The sequence below is a fragment of the Protopterus annectens genome, chromosome 1.part2 (genome assembly GCF_019279795.1).
Source record: "Protopterus annectens isolate FY-2018-M chromosome 1.part2, PAN1.0, whole genome shotgun sequence".
Lineage (NCBI taxonomy): Eukaryota > Metazoa > Chordata > Ceratodontiformes > Protopteridae > Protopterus > Protopterus annectens.
In genome coordinates, this window is record NC_056727.1 from 390288676 (window position 1) to 390308217 (window position 19542).

Consider the following 19542-nt stretch of genomic DNA (forward strand, 5'->3'; position numbering starts at 1 on the left):
ACCATACTGCTGATCACTAATCATCACCTCCCTTCTTAACCTAGCTTCCACTACTCTTTCCCATAACTTCATGCTGTGACTGATCAGTTGAATCCCTCTGTAGTTACTACAGCTCTGCACATCACCCTTATTCTTTCTCTTGTATTAAAATAGGATGTTTCTTTCTAGCTCTTTCAAAATATTAAAAAGTACAAAATAGGGTTGGCCCTCGTCACCTCTATTATTTGCTCTAGCAATTGAACCTTTCACAAACATTATTAGATCTAATAGCAACATTTAGGGATTCTCGATACATGACAAGTTATTCCTGTAACATTCAGTTATTTACATATGACATTTTAATAACAAGTAGTGATGTTGAAGCTTCAATAGAACATTTAACCAAGTCTATTAATTACATTGCTTAATGTTAAACCCTGATAAACAGAAACTTTGCTAATTAATAAGTTATTTAAGAAACTATAAGAATTTTTGGACAATTCATAAATTAATTATCTTGAAATTGTAATTAAATGTATTGTAAAAGACTCAGTAGCAGTAAATTATAATAATTTAATAGACACAGTTACTAAATAATTATTAATTGGAACATTTTTACATAGGAAGATAGACTTACTTTAATAAAAATGATATTCCTACCAAAAATACTTTCTGTATACAATTACTAATTATTTTCCTGCCTACAAAATCTTTAAGAAATTAAATTCTAATCTTCTTAATTTTCTCTGATTCCCCAATAAACCAAGAGAATCCTTTGACTGGCATGTTAAAAGTTGACAAAAATGTGGATTAAGTTTTCCAAATGTTGAATTGTATGCCAAATCCATAATTCTCAATTTCATATCACTATGGTTTAATTCCTCTTAACAATTCACTTGGAAATCCATTCATAAAAGTTTAATAAATAATAACAGCTATGTTATAGAATCTTTCTCTAAATTTGGAAAAAATAAATTTTACTGAATCTTGAAACTTATGTTTAAATGAAAAGCAAAAATACTTTCCCTCTCAATTCACTGGTTCTGATAACTTCATTATAAATTTTAAAAGCATTATTAATTTCAATTAAATAGTTAAAGAGTCATTGTTTTTATTGCTTCCTATATCACATACTGTGTTTTTGGGGAATTTTTAATATAAACAAAATGCTAGACCTTAGAGATACAAATGTAATCTTTTGGCATCTATTCATAGTAGGAAATAAATCACATAATAGAGATTATCTCCTTGCAAGATATTGTTTAGAAAATAACAATTGATTAAGTATACAATCTTTAAAAATATGTTAATTATAAAAACAAAAACTTCATGGATTTTGAAAAAACAGATTCCAAAGATACTTGAGTTTTTTTTTTTTTTTCAAAATCAGTAGTAACTCAAATAAGAATAAATCATACACATCAATAATTTATAAAATAATAAGGGAGGAGTTTGGTTCCGCAGATTCATTATTTTGGAATTACTCAACTAAGATTAATGAGAAGGCTTTTCTAATGAAGATAAATGCTTAATATTTTTAATCTGTGGGAAATTCTCCTCTTCTCTTTATTAGAAAATATATACATGGAAATTTCTTCACAGAGATTTTTTTAACTCCACATGAAGTAGCTTTATTATAACTATGGAACAATTAATTGTTGGAGGTGTAATGATGTCTCTAATGTAGACTGGTTTCATATTTATTTATTTATTTATTTATCATTTGTTAACCAGGAAAGTCCAACTTGCAACAAAGCCAATTTTCAGTAGAGGCCCAGGGAGAAATGCTCCAGATGCATGTCTTTGAATGTGGGAAGAAACTGGAGCACCTGGAGGAAACTCACACAAATGCATGGAGGACATGCAGACTCCGCACAGGAAGCACCCCAGCTGAGAATCGAATCAGAGAACCTCTTGCTGTGAGGTAACAATGCTACTGGTGCACCACTGCGCCGTCCAAATCGTGATATTGGATTGCAAAATAGTGACTCCTTTTTAGGTTGTATTTAGAAATTTTGCCCAAGCTTTGTGGACAGATAATTGCATCATGTCTAACTCATTGATCTCATGTAATGTTCCATTGTTGGATTCCATTCCTAGGGTGCAGGTGTCTCTCCTCTGGTCCATTTTAGCTATAGCAAGAAAATAGTTACAAAGAATTGGAAATCTAAAACTGCTCTTTTTTCACTGAATTCATTAATTTAGCATAAATGTCTGTAACAAAGAAATGTCAGCCGCCAAAATGAGAATGTTAAATATTACTCAATTTAGATTTTGTTCAAAATGAAGTGATTTACTTGATAAATTTTAATGATTTAGTTTTCTATGTTTGATTTTGTTGTGGACATTTATAAATAGTTATGTTTTTTGTTCTGTTTATATTTAAATCATTTCTACAATCTTTGTTTTTAATTAATAAAAGTTGTTTAAAAAAGGCTGTCATAAGTTGAAATGAAAATATGCATGAACACATGGGATTCTACATAAGCAACATTCATTAACTCTACTGCAAAATGTATACCAAAGTACTGTTATTCTGTAGTGCTGAATATCTGACTTACTGGAATGTGAAACTGCAAATAAAGATAGTACCATTAAGTACTGTTACACAGAATTCCTTGATTCTGGGCAACCAATCATGTGTATTAGAGAGGTTATATTGCAAAAAACAGATTTCCTTAATTCATGTTTATGAAGCTTGGTTTAGGAATATGTTAAGCGGTAAGAAAGAGGTGTTCCATTTGGGGTGAGATTTATGCACTAAATATTATAATTTTTGCTGAGATTTATTTATTAAATATTGACTTTTTAAGCAAATATATAGTGTATCCTATGATTTTCCAATAGCTTATTGTTAAATGCTGTAGAGAGGACGAAAAAGAATGATAAAAGGAGCCAGCTGTTCTAAGGAATCCCTAAGACTTTTCATACCTGCTTTTCCTAATTCTCCAAGGGATTTTCTTTCTTCTTGTCCAGTTTTGGCAAACAACAAAATAAAGAGTCTCAACAGAATTCAGGTAAGCAGATGTATAAGAAGAAGTGGCGATGAGGCTCCAGAAAAGAAGTTTAAAACCTCCCAAAACCTAAGACAGTCCAACAAGTGTGAATGCCTATTTAAAGACTTTGTAAGCCCCTCCCACCCTGCCCCTTTTCTCTTCCAAAAAGACACTCTGAATTACCATTCTCGTCTTTGACAACCGATTATGTCAGACAAATGGGCTGTAAAAATCATTCATCAGAGTTACAGATGACACTGAGAGAGGAAGTTCCTCCTTTCCAGACAGTCACTCCTCATCCAGCAGATCAAACTGTTTTATTTCCACCTGTTCATTGTCACATGCTGTCTTAAGGAATGATAGAACCAGTTCCCACTTCCCAGATGGGGAAGGGGTTTTATTCAAGGATGTTCCTATTGCCAAGGAAAGAAAATGCTTGGAGACCAGTTCTGGAGCCTTCTTTCTTAAACATTTTTTCTGATAGAGGCCAAATTTAAAATTATGTCACTTCACAATTTATCTCTTCTTCTGTTTCAAGTTTCCTGGTAATGCATTTATAAACACATCCCTATTCATCCAGACTTAAGGTCTTTCTTACGGTTTTGTGTGTCAGGATCACATTACCAGTTCTCTGCTATTGACAATACACTGACCAAGAGTTTTCATGGAATGTCTATCTCCAATTATAACTCATGTCAGACTACAGGCTATGAACATGTATGATCATATTTAGACTATTTGATTATCTTTGCAGAATCTTTTTCAAAATGTTAGGAATCTCTTACTCGGATGAGAGCCGAAATTCCAAAAGAACATTCAGAAGTCTTTCTTGACTAGCTCAAACAGGATTGTGTTTCTGTATTGTCAACTAGACAGCTCAGTTCAATGAGCTTTTCTTCCACATGAAATAAAAACAGATCTTTATTTAGACTTATTTCTAAGGTTTTCTGCTTAGACTTTGGCCACTGTAATGGAATTTCTTATGACTTTGGGTCTCATGGCATCTATGATTCTCATGATATCACTGGAAAAACTCCACATGAGAAAGATACAGTGGTACATGAAACCTCTTTGGTCCCAACATCAACACCTTTTACCTTTTCAGATTCCAGTACTGCTGTTTCTCAGAAGATAACATTTTGGTGGGGATAACCGATATCCCTAAATCCAGGTCACCCCTTTTCCCTCCCTATTCCAAAGCAATCAGTCACTACAGACAATTTGGACTTTGCTTGGAGATCAATTTCCAGAGGGATAAAAGTGCAGGGGTTGTGGGATACCGATGACAGATGCAAGCACATAAATATCAAGGAGATGCTTGCCTTGAGCAAGGCACTTAACTCTGAACAATCTTTGGTCCCTGGGACCCAAATTTGTATTTAGTCAGCTCAGCTTGAGCTGCTTGACTATTAGGGCATGCAGAAGGTGCCCTAAGCTTTGGAGGCTAGCCATCTGCTATATTCTTGGCAGGATTTGACCCCATATAACTAAGGCTATTGCAGAAGTAAATCATTCAAACATCAATGGTGATGACAATGAATGGTAAGTTTAACTTACACAACTATACTGTGCTTTTCTTTGATTGCTTCAGTGTATGTAGGTGTCCTACTTCTACATAGTTGATATGGATTAATTTGAGGGGTGATGGGAGCCACCCTTTCAAAAAACACTTATTTTGAGCTACTGTTTTACTTTGTATTTAAGAGGCAAGTTTCAGAATATTCAGTTTATGGTTTGACAATTTGCAAAAAATGCATTGTCATTTCTCTTAGCAGAGTTAAGAATCTGCCACTCAGAACTTCATAGTTTAAATAAATTGAAAACAAACTGTATTCAATCATAGTCATTTTGTGCTGTACAAGCAATTGAGCACCAGGTGGTCAGGCTGTAACTGAAGATCATATAACTACCTTGCATGCCATCTATGTTTGTGTAAGACCTGCACTTCTTTGGGGAATTTTGTTTTAAGATCATGGAGTTATAATAAGTCTGAGGGGAGTGTTGATTTTGCTTCCCACATGGGGGTACAGAACAGCTTTTTCCTATACAGACCCACTTACTGTGATGTCTTTGGGTGGGTTATGTGGGAAGTAAGTTCTTGATTTATTTGAATGAACCTTGATTTTTTCAGTCATATGTGACATGAACTTTTATAGGTGAATTGTTCTGGAGAGCATATTTCATTGGTATAAGACTTGGCCAAACAATTCAGATGACTAAATGTTTTACTTTCTACTGGGGACACAGCACCTCATGTCCACCTCACAGGAGATGAGTTTCTAATATAATCAGTTCTGAGTTTTCCATATCATGGGAAATTGACTTTTAGGGTAAGGTACATTTCTCATATTGTATCTGAGGAATTGTGAATCATCGAAATGTAAAATCTAGTCTAACTGTAACTGTTACTGATTCTAGTTCATCTAAACATTCCAGCATCCAACGGTCAATAGCATGCCAGACTCAAGCATATCACAGACTATGTAACCTAATCAACTAATTACATAACTTTAAACTTGGCATGTAAGACCTTGTGTGATTTGTTACATTTTCAGTACTATGGCCAACCCGGTGTATAGAAGAAAAGGGCTACTAGAAATGGAGAAGGCAGTATGTGTTTATGCATTTTCTTTTATTCACAGTGTTTCTGCAGCTTATTTTTAATTTATTTTATTATTGATTTTATAAAGCATATAATGCATCATCGGGATGCTGAAGAGCAAATGATTTTTAGTTGTATTTTCAGTTTTACTTTACTTTAGGTTTGAGTGAGTAAGCGGAGTAATATTTTTTACCTAAAATGTTGTGAATTGAAACTTCCACTGAATATGTTTCAATCGATATAAAAACTTCTGCATAGTATATTCTGTATAATCCATTGAGATAAACTTCGTAGAAATTATTTTTTCTTTCAAACGTGTAATCAAATGCTTAATCTATTTTGAATGAAAGTCAGGTGTTTTTATCACAGTAATATAAACAGCATGCAATAGTTTACTTTCAAAGAAACTGTGCAGTGTTGGACAGGAAAATATTCAGGTCGTAAACATATAAGGGCTAATATTTTCTCCTAGGTGTTGACACCTCTACCATATTTGGTACAAACAATGCACAGCTAATTGCTAATTTTCCTAATTCCTTTTCATGAAATTCCGCAGATTGTTATCTCTGGAGACATAATTAAGAAAAGGGAATCTGAATGCTACTCTATGTAATATGTTTCTGTTTAAAATGCTGAATCCATTGTTTTTGTAATGATCAGTGTAGGGAGAGAACGCTTTGTTGAAAACATAAGGATTTTCCTAAATGTGGATAACATATTTTGCATGTTGTGCACTACATATTGAGGATTAAATACCAAAATACATCACCGTGTGATTTCAGATACCCCTCCTTATGCTAAATTGCATTTTAGAAGTTTCTTTCAAAAATAAGGAGAAATATATTTAATAAGGAGCTTACATTCTCCTCTTTGTAAATGTGCCTGTTGTTAGGGTGGTATGGCTTTTCCTGTACTTTCCTTTCCATTTGATACACATGTACTGAAAGAAGTTGTTTATGATACCTCAAAACCCCAGCAGGCCATAGGATTCCAACCCCCCCCCCCACCACTATGGCAGTGAGTGAGATGCAGAGGAATGGAGTGAACCCAGAAAACCAGCACAACTGTTACTCAGAGAGACATAGCTTTACAAAGATGTGTGGCCCTATGCCCTTGCATGCAGACATTATCAGGAGATTGGCTTTGACTGGCAGTCAGTAAGAAACCAAAACTGCCCTGCCCACACACATGCTTCCATTAGGAAAAATGAGCAAACGTATGCTTCTTTATTCCTTTCTTACTCCTACCAACTCCAACAGGTGTGAAAGCTGCTAATCTAGCTCTAATCCCCCTGTGTTAAACTCAGGGCTTTATCCTGCTATGTCACAGAGCTAGTTAGATTCTGGATTATGAGTGCTACACACTGCTTTTGGTAGCTAAATTTAGCTGATACTATAACTAACCAAATTTGGACTTTTGCCTAATCTCATTTATGTTAATATGCAGTAGCTTTTCCCATGTTATTTAATAGTTTTGTAACTGCTTCATATTTTAAACCATGCTTCTGATTTTGAATCGCATTTGTTTAAAACTAAACAAATCATGAATGAAAACAAATGGAAATATCCAGATGGTAGACTAAATGCCCCTGTTTTTGAATCCATATCATATATTTTACTTTCCATTAATAGAAATGCAGTTGCCTCACCAGTGGCATAGATAAATAAAGTGCTATTTATGGCCAAGGAAACCACAATTCATTTAGCAGCCTGAATGCTTGACTGTGAGGTTAATATGATGAGGGAAACATACTCACAAGCGAGAAGAGTGTGTTGAGCAGATGGAAAGAGTACTTTGAGGGGTTGATGAATGAAGAGAATGAGAGGGAGAAAAGGTTGGATGATGTGCAGATAGTGAATCATGAAGTGCAGTGGATTAGCAAGGAGGAAGTAAGGATAGCTATGTAGAGGATGAAGAACGGAAAGGCTGTTGGTCCAGATGACATACCTGTGGAAGCATGGAGGTGTTTAGGTGAAATGGCAGTGGAGTTTTTAACTAGATTGTTTAATGAAATCTTGGAAAGTGAGAGGATGCCTAAGGAATGGAGAAAAAGTGTTTTGGTAGCGATTTTTAAGAATAAGGGTGATGTGCAGAGCTGTAGTAAAGGCAGAGGGATTAAACCGATCAGTCACAGCATGAAGTTATGGGAAAAAGTAGTGGAAGCTTGGTTAAGAAGGGATGTGATGATTAGTGATCAGCAGTATGGTTTCATACCAGGACAGAGCACTACAGATGCGATGTTTGCTCTGGGAGTGTTGATGGAGAAGTACAGAGAAGGTCAGAATGAGATGCATTGTGTCTTTGTGGACTTAGATAAAGCATATGACAGGGGGCTTTGAGAGGAGTTGTGGTATTGTATGAGGAAGTCGGGTGTGTCAGAGAAGTATGTAAGAGTGGTACAGGATATGTACAAGGGTAGTGTGACAGCGGTAAGGTCTGTGGTGGGAGTGATGGATGCATTTAAGGTGGAGGTGGGATTACATCAAGGATCAGTTCTGAGCCCTTTCTTATTTGCAATGGTGATGGACAGGTTGACAGATGAGACCAAACAGGAGTTCCCGTGGACTATGATGTTTGCAGATGGCATTGTGATCTGTAGTGAGAGTAGGGAACAGGTGGAGGAGACCCTGGAGAGGTGGAGATATGCTCTAGAGAGAAGAGGAATGAAGGTCAGCAGGACTAAGACAGAATATATGTGTGTGAATGAGAGGGAGGCTAGAGGAATGGTGAGGATGCAGGGAGTAGAGGTGGTGAATGCATATGAGTTTAAATACTTTGGAACAACAGTTCAGAGTAATGGTGAGTGTGGAATAGAGGTGAAAAGAGAGTACAGGCAGAATGGACTGTGCGGAGAAGAGTGTCAGGAGTGATTTGTGACAGACGAGTACCAGTAAGAGTAAAAGGGAAGGTCTACAAGAGGGTACTGAGACCAGCTATGTTATATTGGTAAAGGCAGGAGTCAGAGCTGGACATGGCAGATTTAAAGATGTTAAGATTTGCAATGGGTGTGACGAGGATGGACAGGATTAGAAATAAGTATATTAGAGGGTCAGCCCAGGTTGGAAGGTTTGGAAACAAAGCCAGAGAGGCAAGATTATGTTGGTTTGGACATGTGCTAAGAAGGGATGCAGAGTATATTGAGAAAAAGATGCTAAGGATGAAGTTGCCAGGTAACAGGAAAAGAGGAAGGCCTAAGATAAGGTTTATGGATGTGGTGAGAGAGGACATGCAGGTGGTTGGTGTGACAGAGCAAGATGCAGCGGACAGGAAGTAATGGAAACAGATGATCTATTGTGGTGACCTCTAATGGGAGCAGCTGAAAGAAGAAGAAGAAGCTATCCTAGATGTGTGGGAATTTGTGAGGTATCCATTTACAAGTTCTGCAAGCGGCTGGAGCTCAAGAAAGGATGCGCAGTTGGTGAGGAGGAAGAACAGAGAAGTGTGAGCACTACGGAAGGTGGGGACATAAGCTTGTAGCTAGTCTCATTATCTATTCCCAGCCTGAGTCTAATGTCACAACATTGAGGGAGGGAGTTACGGCTGAATGAAAAGCCAGGCTGCAACCAGAATTAGGTTGCAAGTCTGACTTTACCCCCCTCCCAGAATACTGCGTGCTCGCATTCCCCTTCCAACTTTTCTGGTGGTCTCAGCTGTTGTCTCTTTCTCCCAGTAACTGTAGTTAGAAGTAGAAGCTATATAGGTTCATAGGTTCATACTAGGCTATCTGCCCAAGGGCATTTATAAGCCTAGCCCATAGTTATGTGGCTTTCGCCACCCCTTTAGTTTGAATAAAAACTATGCCTATCATTTTGCTGTGCCTCTGTCAAGCAGTGACACTGAAGTAATCCCTGGGGTATATCTGCAATCTCCCATCCATTGGTCAAGATTCCTCTTGAACAAGGCCAGAGAGGTGCTCTGCCTCACATGTACCGGGATTTTATTCCACAGCATAGGGAGTCTCTGGGTGATGAATCTGTCCCTCCAGCACGTTCTATTTATAACCGTGTCAAGGTTTAAGTCTCCCGCCCTTGTGGTTCAGAGGGATCTAGATTTATGAGGTGAAGCATATTCATCAAATCTGGGTTTGACATGGCCTTATATGTCAGGCACAGGTCACCTCTGAGCAAGCGGTATGAGACTGAATAGAGCTGGAGTTCTTTCAGTCGGGCAGCATAAGACATATTTTGAGACCCTTTATCCTTTTGGTGAGGAACTTTTGGGGCCTTTCAAGCTGCAGCAGGTGTCTGGTCAGATACATTCGAACGGGCATTGTACTCAATCATAGGTCTAATAAGTGATGAGTACAGGGGACGATGACCTCCCTTGATCTAGATGTGAATCCCTTCATGATCAGGTGGGTGATATAGAAGGTTTTCCTAACTACTTTAGCAACATGAGTGTCAAACGAAAGGCTACTGTCAACCTGGGTCCCCAGATCTCTGATGACTTTTTCTGTGCTCAGTGGATTGCCACCTATATGGTAGCTAGGGGTAATCTTGTTTTTCCCGAAGGGTATGACTATGCATTTTTTGGCGTTTAACTTCAGGCCATGGCTCTGGCACCAGTTATCCATTTCTGTGAGGCCCTTCTGGAGGATATCTGTGTCAGATGTGTTTTCGACTATGGCGCCCAGTTTGCAGTCATCTGCAAACTTTGTCAGCCATAACCCTCCTGTGTTTGCTTGTACTTCAGAAAAGTAGATGCCGAACAAGAGTGGACCCAGGACTGAGCCCTGTGGGACACCACTTGTGACAGGCTTTGAGTCTGACATGGCTCCAGCAACTCTGACCCTGTGGGTTCTGTCACTTAGCCAGTTTGCAACCCATCTTGTGATGTATGTGTTTACATTCAAGCTGATGAGTTTTTCGATGATACCTGAGTGGGGTATTGTGTCGAAGGCCTTTGCCAGGTCGAGGTAGGCTGTATGGACTGCCTTTCCCTCATCAATGGCCTTGGTGACTGTCTCGAAAAAGTCAACCAAGTTTAAGAGGCAGGATCTGCCTTTGACAAAGCCAAACTGAGTTGGATCCAAAGTCTGCAAGTTCCCTATGTCTTTATTTATGAGTTCCATTATGATCCTCTCCATGGCTTTGCAGATAAGGCTTGTCAAGCTAATGGGGCGGTAATTTCCAGGGTCTGTGGAGGCACCGCCCTTATGACGTGGGACCACAGTCGGCGTGCACCACTCCTTGGGTACGTATCCTGAGGTGAGGCTAAGATTAAACAGCTGTCCTAACTGTTGGTTTTAATTCCTCGTTGAGTTCATGAAGCACACAGCCGGGGACACCATCCGGTCCCATGGATGCTGTGTTTTTTGCCTTAGTGAGGGCAGTTCTCACCTGGGCGTTGGAGATGTTTGGGGGGCTACAATCCTCTCGAATAGATATCTCTCCTTTTGGGGAGAAGTTTGCACTGAACCTGTCAGCCAGTATGTTGGCAATGTGTGTAGGTTCAGTAATTTTCACATCATTTTGAACTAATTCTGAGCATATCTGGGAGTTTCCTCCTAGGTTTGTAACATAGCTAAAGAAGGCCTTATGATTCTCTTTAGAGTCCTTGGCGATTTTTCTCTCAAAATTTGCCTTGGATGATTTTATGAGAGCTCTTAGTTTTTACTTATAATGATCAAAGGTGTCTTACCTTTCAAGGATTTTGCTCTATCTTGTAGTAGCTTCCTCCTTTTGTTGTAGAGCTTGTTTATGGCTGGGGTCCACCAGACTGGACGCTTGCCTTTGGTACAGAGAGTCTTAGTTTTGTTTGGGATTGCCTGATCCATGCAGTCCTGTAGGTGCTGGTAGAAGGCATTTGTAAGTGATTCAGCGGTTTGAGTAATGTTTACCACTGGCTCAGGGGCCTTAAAGGAGACCACACTAGTTTTTAGAAGTGTGAAATCGGCTTTTGAGAAGTTTTTCACTGTGGTCTTTTTTGTTTCAGGTGGGGGCGGGATGAGGACCTCCAGCGAGATTAGTTTATGATCTCATCTCACCAGTGAGGGGTATACTTCCGGTGTTGAACATTTTGATCCCATGTTCGTGATGATGAGATCAAGTATGTTTTCTCCTCTTGTGGGGATGGTGACTAGTTGTTCCATGGCATTTGAGTTTATGAACTCCAGGAATCTTTGGGTTAGAGTGTTCGGGCTTGAGTAGTGTTCCCAGTCTATATTAGGGTAGTTGAAGTCACCTAGTATGATGGTGTTTGGAGATACATTTATCCCCTCCAATGTTTTCAGGAAGGCCATGTGAGGTTCCTGAGTTTGAGAGGGTGGCCTGTAACATGCTACAAATTGCAGAGCAGTCTTGCCTATGGTTAATTGCACCTGGATGGTCTCCAATGCATCGTGCGTTGCCACCAACCTTGAGGTGTGGGTGTCCTTTATGAATATGGACACCCCCCCTCCTTTCTTGGTGTTGTCCGGATTTTGGGGCCGGAATGCATGATATGAGGTGAAACCTGTTAGTGCTGGGGTGCTCTCAGGAGCCTTGAACCAGGTTTCTGTCACAGCACAGACATCGATGTTCTCCATATTGGGAAGGGCCTCGAGTGCGTGCATCTTGAGATTGAGACTTCTGGCATTGAGCAGCATTACCCTTAGTTTTTTCCTTTTTGGTGTTCTAGGGTGGTAGGTTTAGAATTTGAGCCTTGCCTAAAAAAGGCACTATGGGGGTGGCAAGAGCCTTTGCCAATATCCGGAAGCCCAGGGGTGAAAGGTGCAAGCCGTCCCTTGCGAAGCAGCATGGCTTGTCCAGCATGTCATCCCAGGCAGACAGACTTTGGATCCCCTTTGAATGACACCAGAATTTAAGCCAATTATTAAAGCTGATCATCTTATCACTGTATTGTGGCATCATTCTAGGTGAAGGTAGGATACTGCTCAAGGTCAGGGTCATACCTGCCTGGGCTACATAATCAGAGAGCTCCTCGATGTCCCTTTTCATGTAGTCCAAGGAGGTACGTCTCAGGTCGTTGACACCAGCATGGACAATGACTGAGTCGTACTTGTACCTGCTGTTGAGAGACCTGAGTGCTTGCGTTATGTGGCGGATTCTAGTGCCCGACAGGCAGCTTACTGTGACCTTCTCTTTACTCAGTCTGGTGAGCGGGACATCAGTGTGTCTGACTATGGAATCACCAATGACAAGTGTGTCTGGCATTTTGTTTGGCCTTAAGGGCTGTGACTGTTTGACACTCTGACTGTGTGGTCTATGTGTTGCATGTGTTGGGTCGTGAGGTGGTAGTTGTTTGGGTGTCTGCTTTGGTGGCCTCTGCTGTTTTGGTAAATTTTTGATCAGAGCCTCCGAGTATGTCTTTGTGTGAGTATGTGTATGATTTGAAGTTGTGATGGTACCATGTGTGACTGGGTATGTATTGTGTGTGGTTACCTTCTCCTCCTGTCTGGTCTTGCAAGTCCTATGTTGAGAGAGCTCAGCCTCCAGTTTGGCCGTATAGTTGCATCTCTCGCATGTATTTGTGTTTTGTGGGAGAAGGAGAGGATTGTCTGTGTACTTGAGGCAGTTGTAACATTGCCTCAATATTCCCAGGTTCACCAGTTGAGCTGGAGAGGACACTAGCAACTGATCACTCGACATACTAGAAGTAGTAGATAAAGAGACTTTCAAAGGACTCCGGGGGAAGTGGGTTTTAGGCTGGTGGGGTACTATCTATAATAAGAGTGCTTTATCAAGGTGCAAGTACTGTAGGAGTAAGTGCTAGGCTTTACAGATAGAGAATAGTCTACTTGGGAATCAAGTAGATGAACTTTTCAGTTATAGGATATGCTGGTTAGATCAGCAGTACAGCTCGAGGAAGGTAGTTTTAAGGGAAAATTGGAAGAGTGGAATTTAGATGGCCCAAATAGTTTAACCTTGTTTAACCACCGCTGCTCTTGTGTGCAACAGTGGTAACTCAGCTAAATCAGCTTCTGGCGCTTAGCGTGTTTTATAGCAGGGGCTGAAGGGAGCTAGGAATTGGCCCAAACGACCAATGGACTACTAGTTTCTGGCTGAAACTTCACCAAATCAGACAAAAGGCGCTCAGTGCTTCCCACTCCCACTGGTAAGCAAAGAAACTTCCCTCCTTCCTAATAAGGCAATGGATCAGTAACAGGAACTAAAAACAAAGCCCAGGGATCACCAACTCTGAAACTGGACTACTCTAGTTCAGTAAGGCGGAAAACAAGAGATTGTTTTGTTTTATTACAGAGACAAGGAAAAACAGACAGTAAATGCTATAAATGCTGTAAATCGGCTAGCGACTTTAGTGTGTAGCCTACAGAAACAATTTGCAACAATTAGTAACTTAAAGTGCAATAAACAGTGTAAAATGCAGAAATCACTTAAAGTAGCAATAAAACAGGCGAAATGCAGTCGCTAGCTTAAATAACAGTGGGAAAGCCACAAAACATACTTATATCTGGTAGAAAGTCACTCCTTTAGCTCTCTGCTGCTTGGATCACTCTGCAGGCCACCACGAGGATCTGTGCTGAGTTGGTACAAGCTGGAAAACGTGTTTAGCGTGTTTTATAGCAGGGGCTGAAAGGAGCTAGGAATTGGCCCAAAACAACCAATGGACTACTAGTTTCTGGCTGAAACTTCACCAAATCGGACAGAAAGGCTGCTCAGTGCTTCCCACTCCCACTGGTAAGCAAAGAAACTTCCCTCCTCCCTAATAAGGCAATGGATCAGTAACAGGAACTAAAACAAAGCCCAGGGATCAGCAACTCTGAAACTGGACTACTCTAGTTCAGTAAGGCAGGAAAACAAGAGATTTTTTGTTTTATTACAGAGACAAGGAAAAAACAGACAGTAAATGCTATAAATGCTGTAAATCGGCTAGCGCACTTTAGTGTGTAGCCTACAGAAACAATTTGCAACAATTAGTAACTTAAAGTGCAATAAACAGTGTAAAATGCAGAAATCACTTAAAGTAGCAGTAAAACAGGCGAAATGTAGTCGCTAGCTTAATAACAGTGGGAAAGCCACAAAAAATACTTATATCTGGTAGAAAGTCACTCTTTTAGCTCTCTGCTGCTTGGATCACTCTGCAGGCCACCACGAGGATCTGTGCTGAGTTGGTACAAGCTGGAAAACGCGTGTTTAGCGTGTTTTATAGCAGGGGCTGAAAGGAGCTAGGAATTGGCCCAAAACGACCAATGGACTACTAGTTTCTGGCTGAAACTTCACCAAATCGGACAGAAAGGCTGCTCAGTGCTTCCCACTCCCACTGGTAAGCAAAGAAACTTCCCTCCTTCCTAATAAGGCAATGGATCAGTAACAGGAACTAAAAACAAAGCCCAGGGATCAGCAACTCTGAAACTGGACTACTCTAGTTCAGTAAGGTGGGAAAACAAGAGATTTTTTGTTTTTTTACAGAGACAAGGAAAAAAACAAACAGTAAATGCTATAAATGCTGTAAATCGGCTAGCGCACTTTAGTGTGTAGCCTACAGAAACAATTTGCAACAATTAGTAACTTAAAGTGCAATAAACAGTGTAAAATGCAGAAATCACTTAAAGTAGCAGTAAAACAGGTGAAATGCAGTCGCTAGCTTAATAACAGTGGGAAAGCCACAAAAAATACTTATATCTGGTAGAAAGTCACTCTTTTAGCTCTCTGCTGCTTGGATCACTCTGCAGGCCACCACGAGGATCTGTGCTGAGTTGGTACAAGCTGGAAAACGCGTGTTTAGCGTGTTTTATAGCAGGGGGCTGAAAGGAGCTAGGAATTGGCCCAAAACGACCAATGGACTACTAGTTTCTGGCTGAAACTTCACCAAATCGGACAAAAAGGCCGCTCAGTGCTTCCCACTCCCACTGGTAAGCAAAGAAACTTCCCTCCCTCCTAATAAGGCAATGGATCAGTAACAGGAACTAAAAACAAAGCCCAGGGATCAGCAACTCTGAAACTGGACTACTCTAGTTCAGTAAGGCGGGAAAACAAGAGATTTTTTTTTTTTTTTTTTTTAGAGACAAGGAGAAAAACAGACAGTAAATGCTATAAATGCTTTAAATCGGCTAGTGCACTTTAGTGTGTAGCCTACAGAAACAATTTGCAACAATTAGTAACTTAAAGTGCAATAAACAGTGTAAAATGCAGAAATCACTTAAAGTAGCAGTAAAACAGGCGAAATGCAGTCGCTAGCTTAATAACAGTGGTAAAGTCACAAAAAATACTTATATCTGGTAGAAAGTCACTCTTTTAGCTCTCTCTGCTTGGATCACTCTGCAGGCCACCACGAGAATCTGTGCTGAGTTGGTACAAGCTGGAAAACGCGCGTTTAGCGTGTTTTATAGCAGGGGGCTGAAAGGAGCTAGGAATTGGCCCAAAACGACCAATGGACTGCTAGTTTCTGGCTGAAACTTCACCAAATCGGACAAAAAGGCCGCTCAGTGCTTCCCACTCCCACTGGTAAGCAAAGAAACGTCCCTCCTTCCTAATAAGGCAATGGATCAGAACCAGGAACTAAAAACAAAGCCCAGGGATCAGCAACTCTGAAACTGGACTACTCTAGTTCAGTAAGGCAGGAAAACAAGAGATTTTTTTTTTTTTTTTTTTTTACAGCGACAAGGAAAAAAACAGACAGTAAATGCTATAAAAACAATTCACATGCAGTGCAAGCTGGCACACTTGAGTATGTAGCAATATTAGTCCACACACAGTATGAAAAAAATGTAATTAAATTAAAAAGGACTAAAAGCAAGTGCAGAAAGGGTTTATTAGAGAGAATGCGGTAAAGAGAAGGGACTGGGGGAGTGTCCTAGATCAAATCTACAGTGGGACGGGCACTGCAAAAGCCACCAAATTTAAACTACATCCAAGAACAGGGAGGGGAGGTGGGGAAGACAGTTTCAACAGAGCTAGATCTGAGAAATCAGTCCAAGTTATAACAACCACAATAAAATGAAGGAAATATACTTAAATCAGCTTATGTCCAGTTGATGTATGCAGACAAATCTCAGTAGCAAGCAACTCTACTTAAAATGATTACCAGAGATGTAACCAACACAGGTTTTAATGTTATCAGAAACCCCCCCAAGCTAATTAACACTTAAAGGAATTTCAGAGCAGTTTAACAACTAGTGCAGAGCTTCAGACACACACACAAGACAGTTTCAACAGAGCTAGATCTGAGAAATCAGTCCAAGTTATAACAACCACAATAAAATGAAGGAAATATACTTAAATCAGCTTATGTCCAGTTGATGTATGCAGACAAATCTCAGTAGCAAGCAACTCTACTTAAAATGATTACCAGAGATGTAACCAACACAGGTTTTAATGTTATCAGAAAAACCCCCAAGCTAATTAACACTTAAAGGAATTTCAGAGCAGTTTAACAACTAGTGCAGAGCTTCAGACACACACACAAGACAGTTTCAACAGAGCTAGATCTGAGAAATCAGTCCAAGTTATAACAACCACAATAAAATGAAGGAAATATACTTAAATCAGCTTATGTCCAGTTGATGTATGCAGACAAATCTCAGTAGCAAGCAACTCTACTTAAAATGATTACCAGAGATGTAACCAACACAGGTTTTAATGTTATCAGAAAAAACCCCAAGCTAATTAACACTTAAAGGAATTTCAGAGCAGTTTAACAACTAGTGCAGAGCTTCAGACACACACACAAGACAGTTTCAACAGAGCTAGATCTGAGAAATCAGTCCAAGTTATAACAACCACAATAAAATGAAGGAAATATACTTAAATCAGCTTACGTCCAGTTGATGTATGCAGACAAATCTCAGTAGCAAGCAACTCTACTTAAAATTATTACCAGAGATGTAACCAACACAGGTTTTAATGTTATCAGAAAACCCCCCCAAGCTAATTAACACTTAAAGGAATTTCAGAGCAGTTTAACAACTAGTGCAGAGCTTCAGACACACACACAAGACAGTTTCAACAGAGCTAGATCTGAGAAATCAGTCCAAGTTATAACAACCACAATAAAATGAAGGAAATATACTTAAATCAGCTTATGTCCAGTTGATGTATACAGACAAATCTCAGTAGCAAGCAACTCTACTTAAAATGATTACCAGAGATGTAACCAACACAGGTTTTAATGTTATCAGAAAACCCCCCAAGCTAATTAACACTTAAAGGAATTTCAGAGCAGTTTAACAACTAGTGCAGAGCTTCAGACACACACACAAGACAGTTTCAACAGAGCTAGATCTGAGAAATCAGTCCAAGTTATAACAACCACAATAAAATGAAGGAAATATACCTAAATCAGCTTATGTCCAGTTGATGTATGCAGACAAATCTCAGTAGCAAGCAACTCTACTTAAAATGATTTGACTATAGGAGTGGCACCAGAGCTATTGATAATCAGAGTTGCAATATGTCACCCCCCCCCCCCAAAAAGAAAAAAAAACAGGGCAGATGAGGTTGCTATTCCTGACAAAGGACCATGGTACATTTACATACTTAAGTTATCTTATTTCCATGTGATATGGTGCAGAACACTATTTTAGCTTCTTCTTTGTCTATAGAAATGATATCCCTGTACCAGAGCAAAAATGAAGATGGTCATTTCAGTCTTGGGTTAAATATGTTTACAGCATTTCTTGCTTTATCTCTTAGATTAAAAGTGGTGAATAACAATTTGACATACATTCTATTTTTCATGAAAGTAGATTTTTATTCACAGAAATTTTATTTTCCATGCTTGAAACAATGCTAATCTGTTGCATGTCAATAAATGTATACAATGTGTGGATATCTATCTGAGTTCTAGGTGTAATGAGTATTTCTACTTATTGTGTACGGTTACAGACAGAAATGAAAACTTGAGCCATGCTACTAAATTATGAAAGGAAAACTAATCTACAATTAAATAGTTATTACATTGTTATTTTTATTCATCATTTAATGTATTTTTACAGCTTATCGAGAAGTTGACAGAAGTAGCTGTTGAGTGCCAAAACAGTCAATTAAAGAAGCTAAAAGAAATTTGTGAAAAGTAAGAGACAAACTATTACAGTTACATTTTTATTTACGTATAGAGTTGAAATAATCTGAAATATTTATCAATATATATTTTTTTTAGAGAAAAGAAAGATTTGAAAAAAAAGCTGGATAAAAAGAGACAAGAGGAAAAGATCACAGAAATCAAAACAAAAGACAAAAATCAAATAGAAGAGTAAGTGTTTTTAATCATTTGTATGCAGTCTCCTTAATTTTCTCTTAATATACTGAGGAATGGAACTAATAGTTTGAGTATTTTAAAACTATGTGACACTCAGGCAACATCAGTTTGGTGGCCTCCAACTTAATTGAATAATGAAATATGTTGAGAAGATTGAGACACACACACATACATTCACATGATCTCACACACACACACACACACACACACACACACACACACACACACACACACACACACACACACACGCACACACACATACTCCTTTGAGTATGAAAAAAAGTCCAACTTCTCTTGTTGGGAAGCCTGTTCAGTCTCAGCCCAGTGCGGGCCAATACAATTTCAGAGAGGCACCAGGAAAAAGGGAAGTCAGACCATTCCATATCATCCATATATAGCTATATACACACACACAGACATACACATACACACACACACACACACATATATATATATATATATATATATATATATATATATATATAAATATATCTATTTATATATATATATATATATATATATATATATATATATATAGGTTCCTATTACGTTATCGAAGTTCTGAAACTTCGAACACCATAAGGTCAAACAGTTATGTTCGAAGTGTCAGACCTTCGATAACAGTAAAAAAAAAAATAAATAAAAACAAAAGACAAAAAATAAAGTATTGCAAGCAGGTGGAAAGCCCCACTGTACCCCCCACACCGCACGCTCTTTAAATATACCAACTCCGAGATTGAACTACAGTGCGGTAAAGGGAAATCTTCCCTTTCCGCACTATATTGCGATCTCGGAGTTGGTATATTT

General features: G+C 38.9%; 1 protein-coding gene across 1 annotated transcript in view; it reads left to right on the top strand.

Annotated features, from left to right (window-relative positions):
* The window catches only part of PLCB1 (phospholipase C beta 1), a 4354095-nt gene that overhangs the window by 3968788 nt on the left and 365765 nt on the right, over positions 1-19542 (top strand). Inside the window, exons 28-29 of the mRNA XM_044056572.1 lie at positions 18473-18549; positions 18637-18729. Of these exons, the coding sequence (XP_043912507.1) occupies positions 18473-18549; positions 18637-18729 (170 nt within the window). The remainder of the gene's footprint in view (positions 1-18472; positions 18550-18636; positions 18730-19542) is intronic.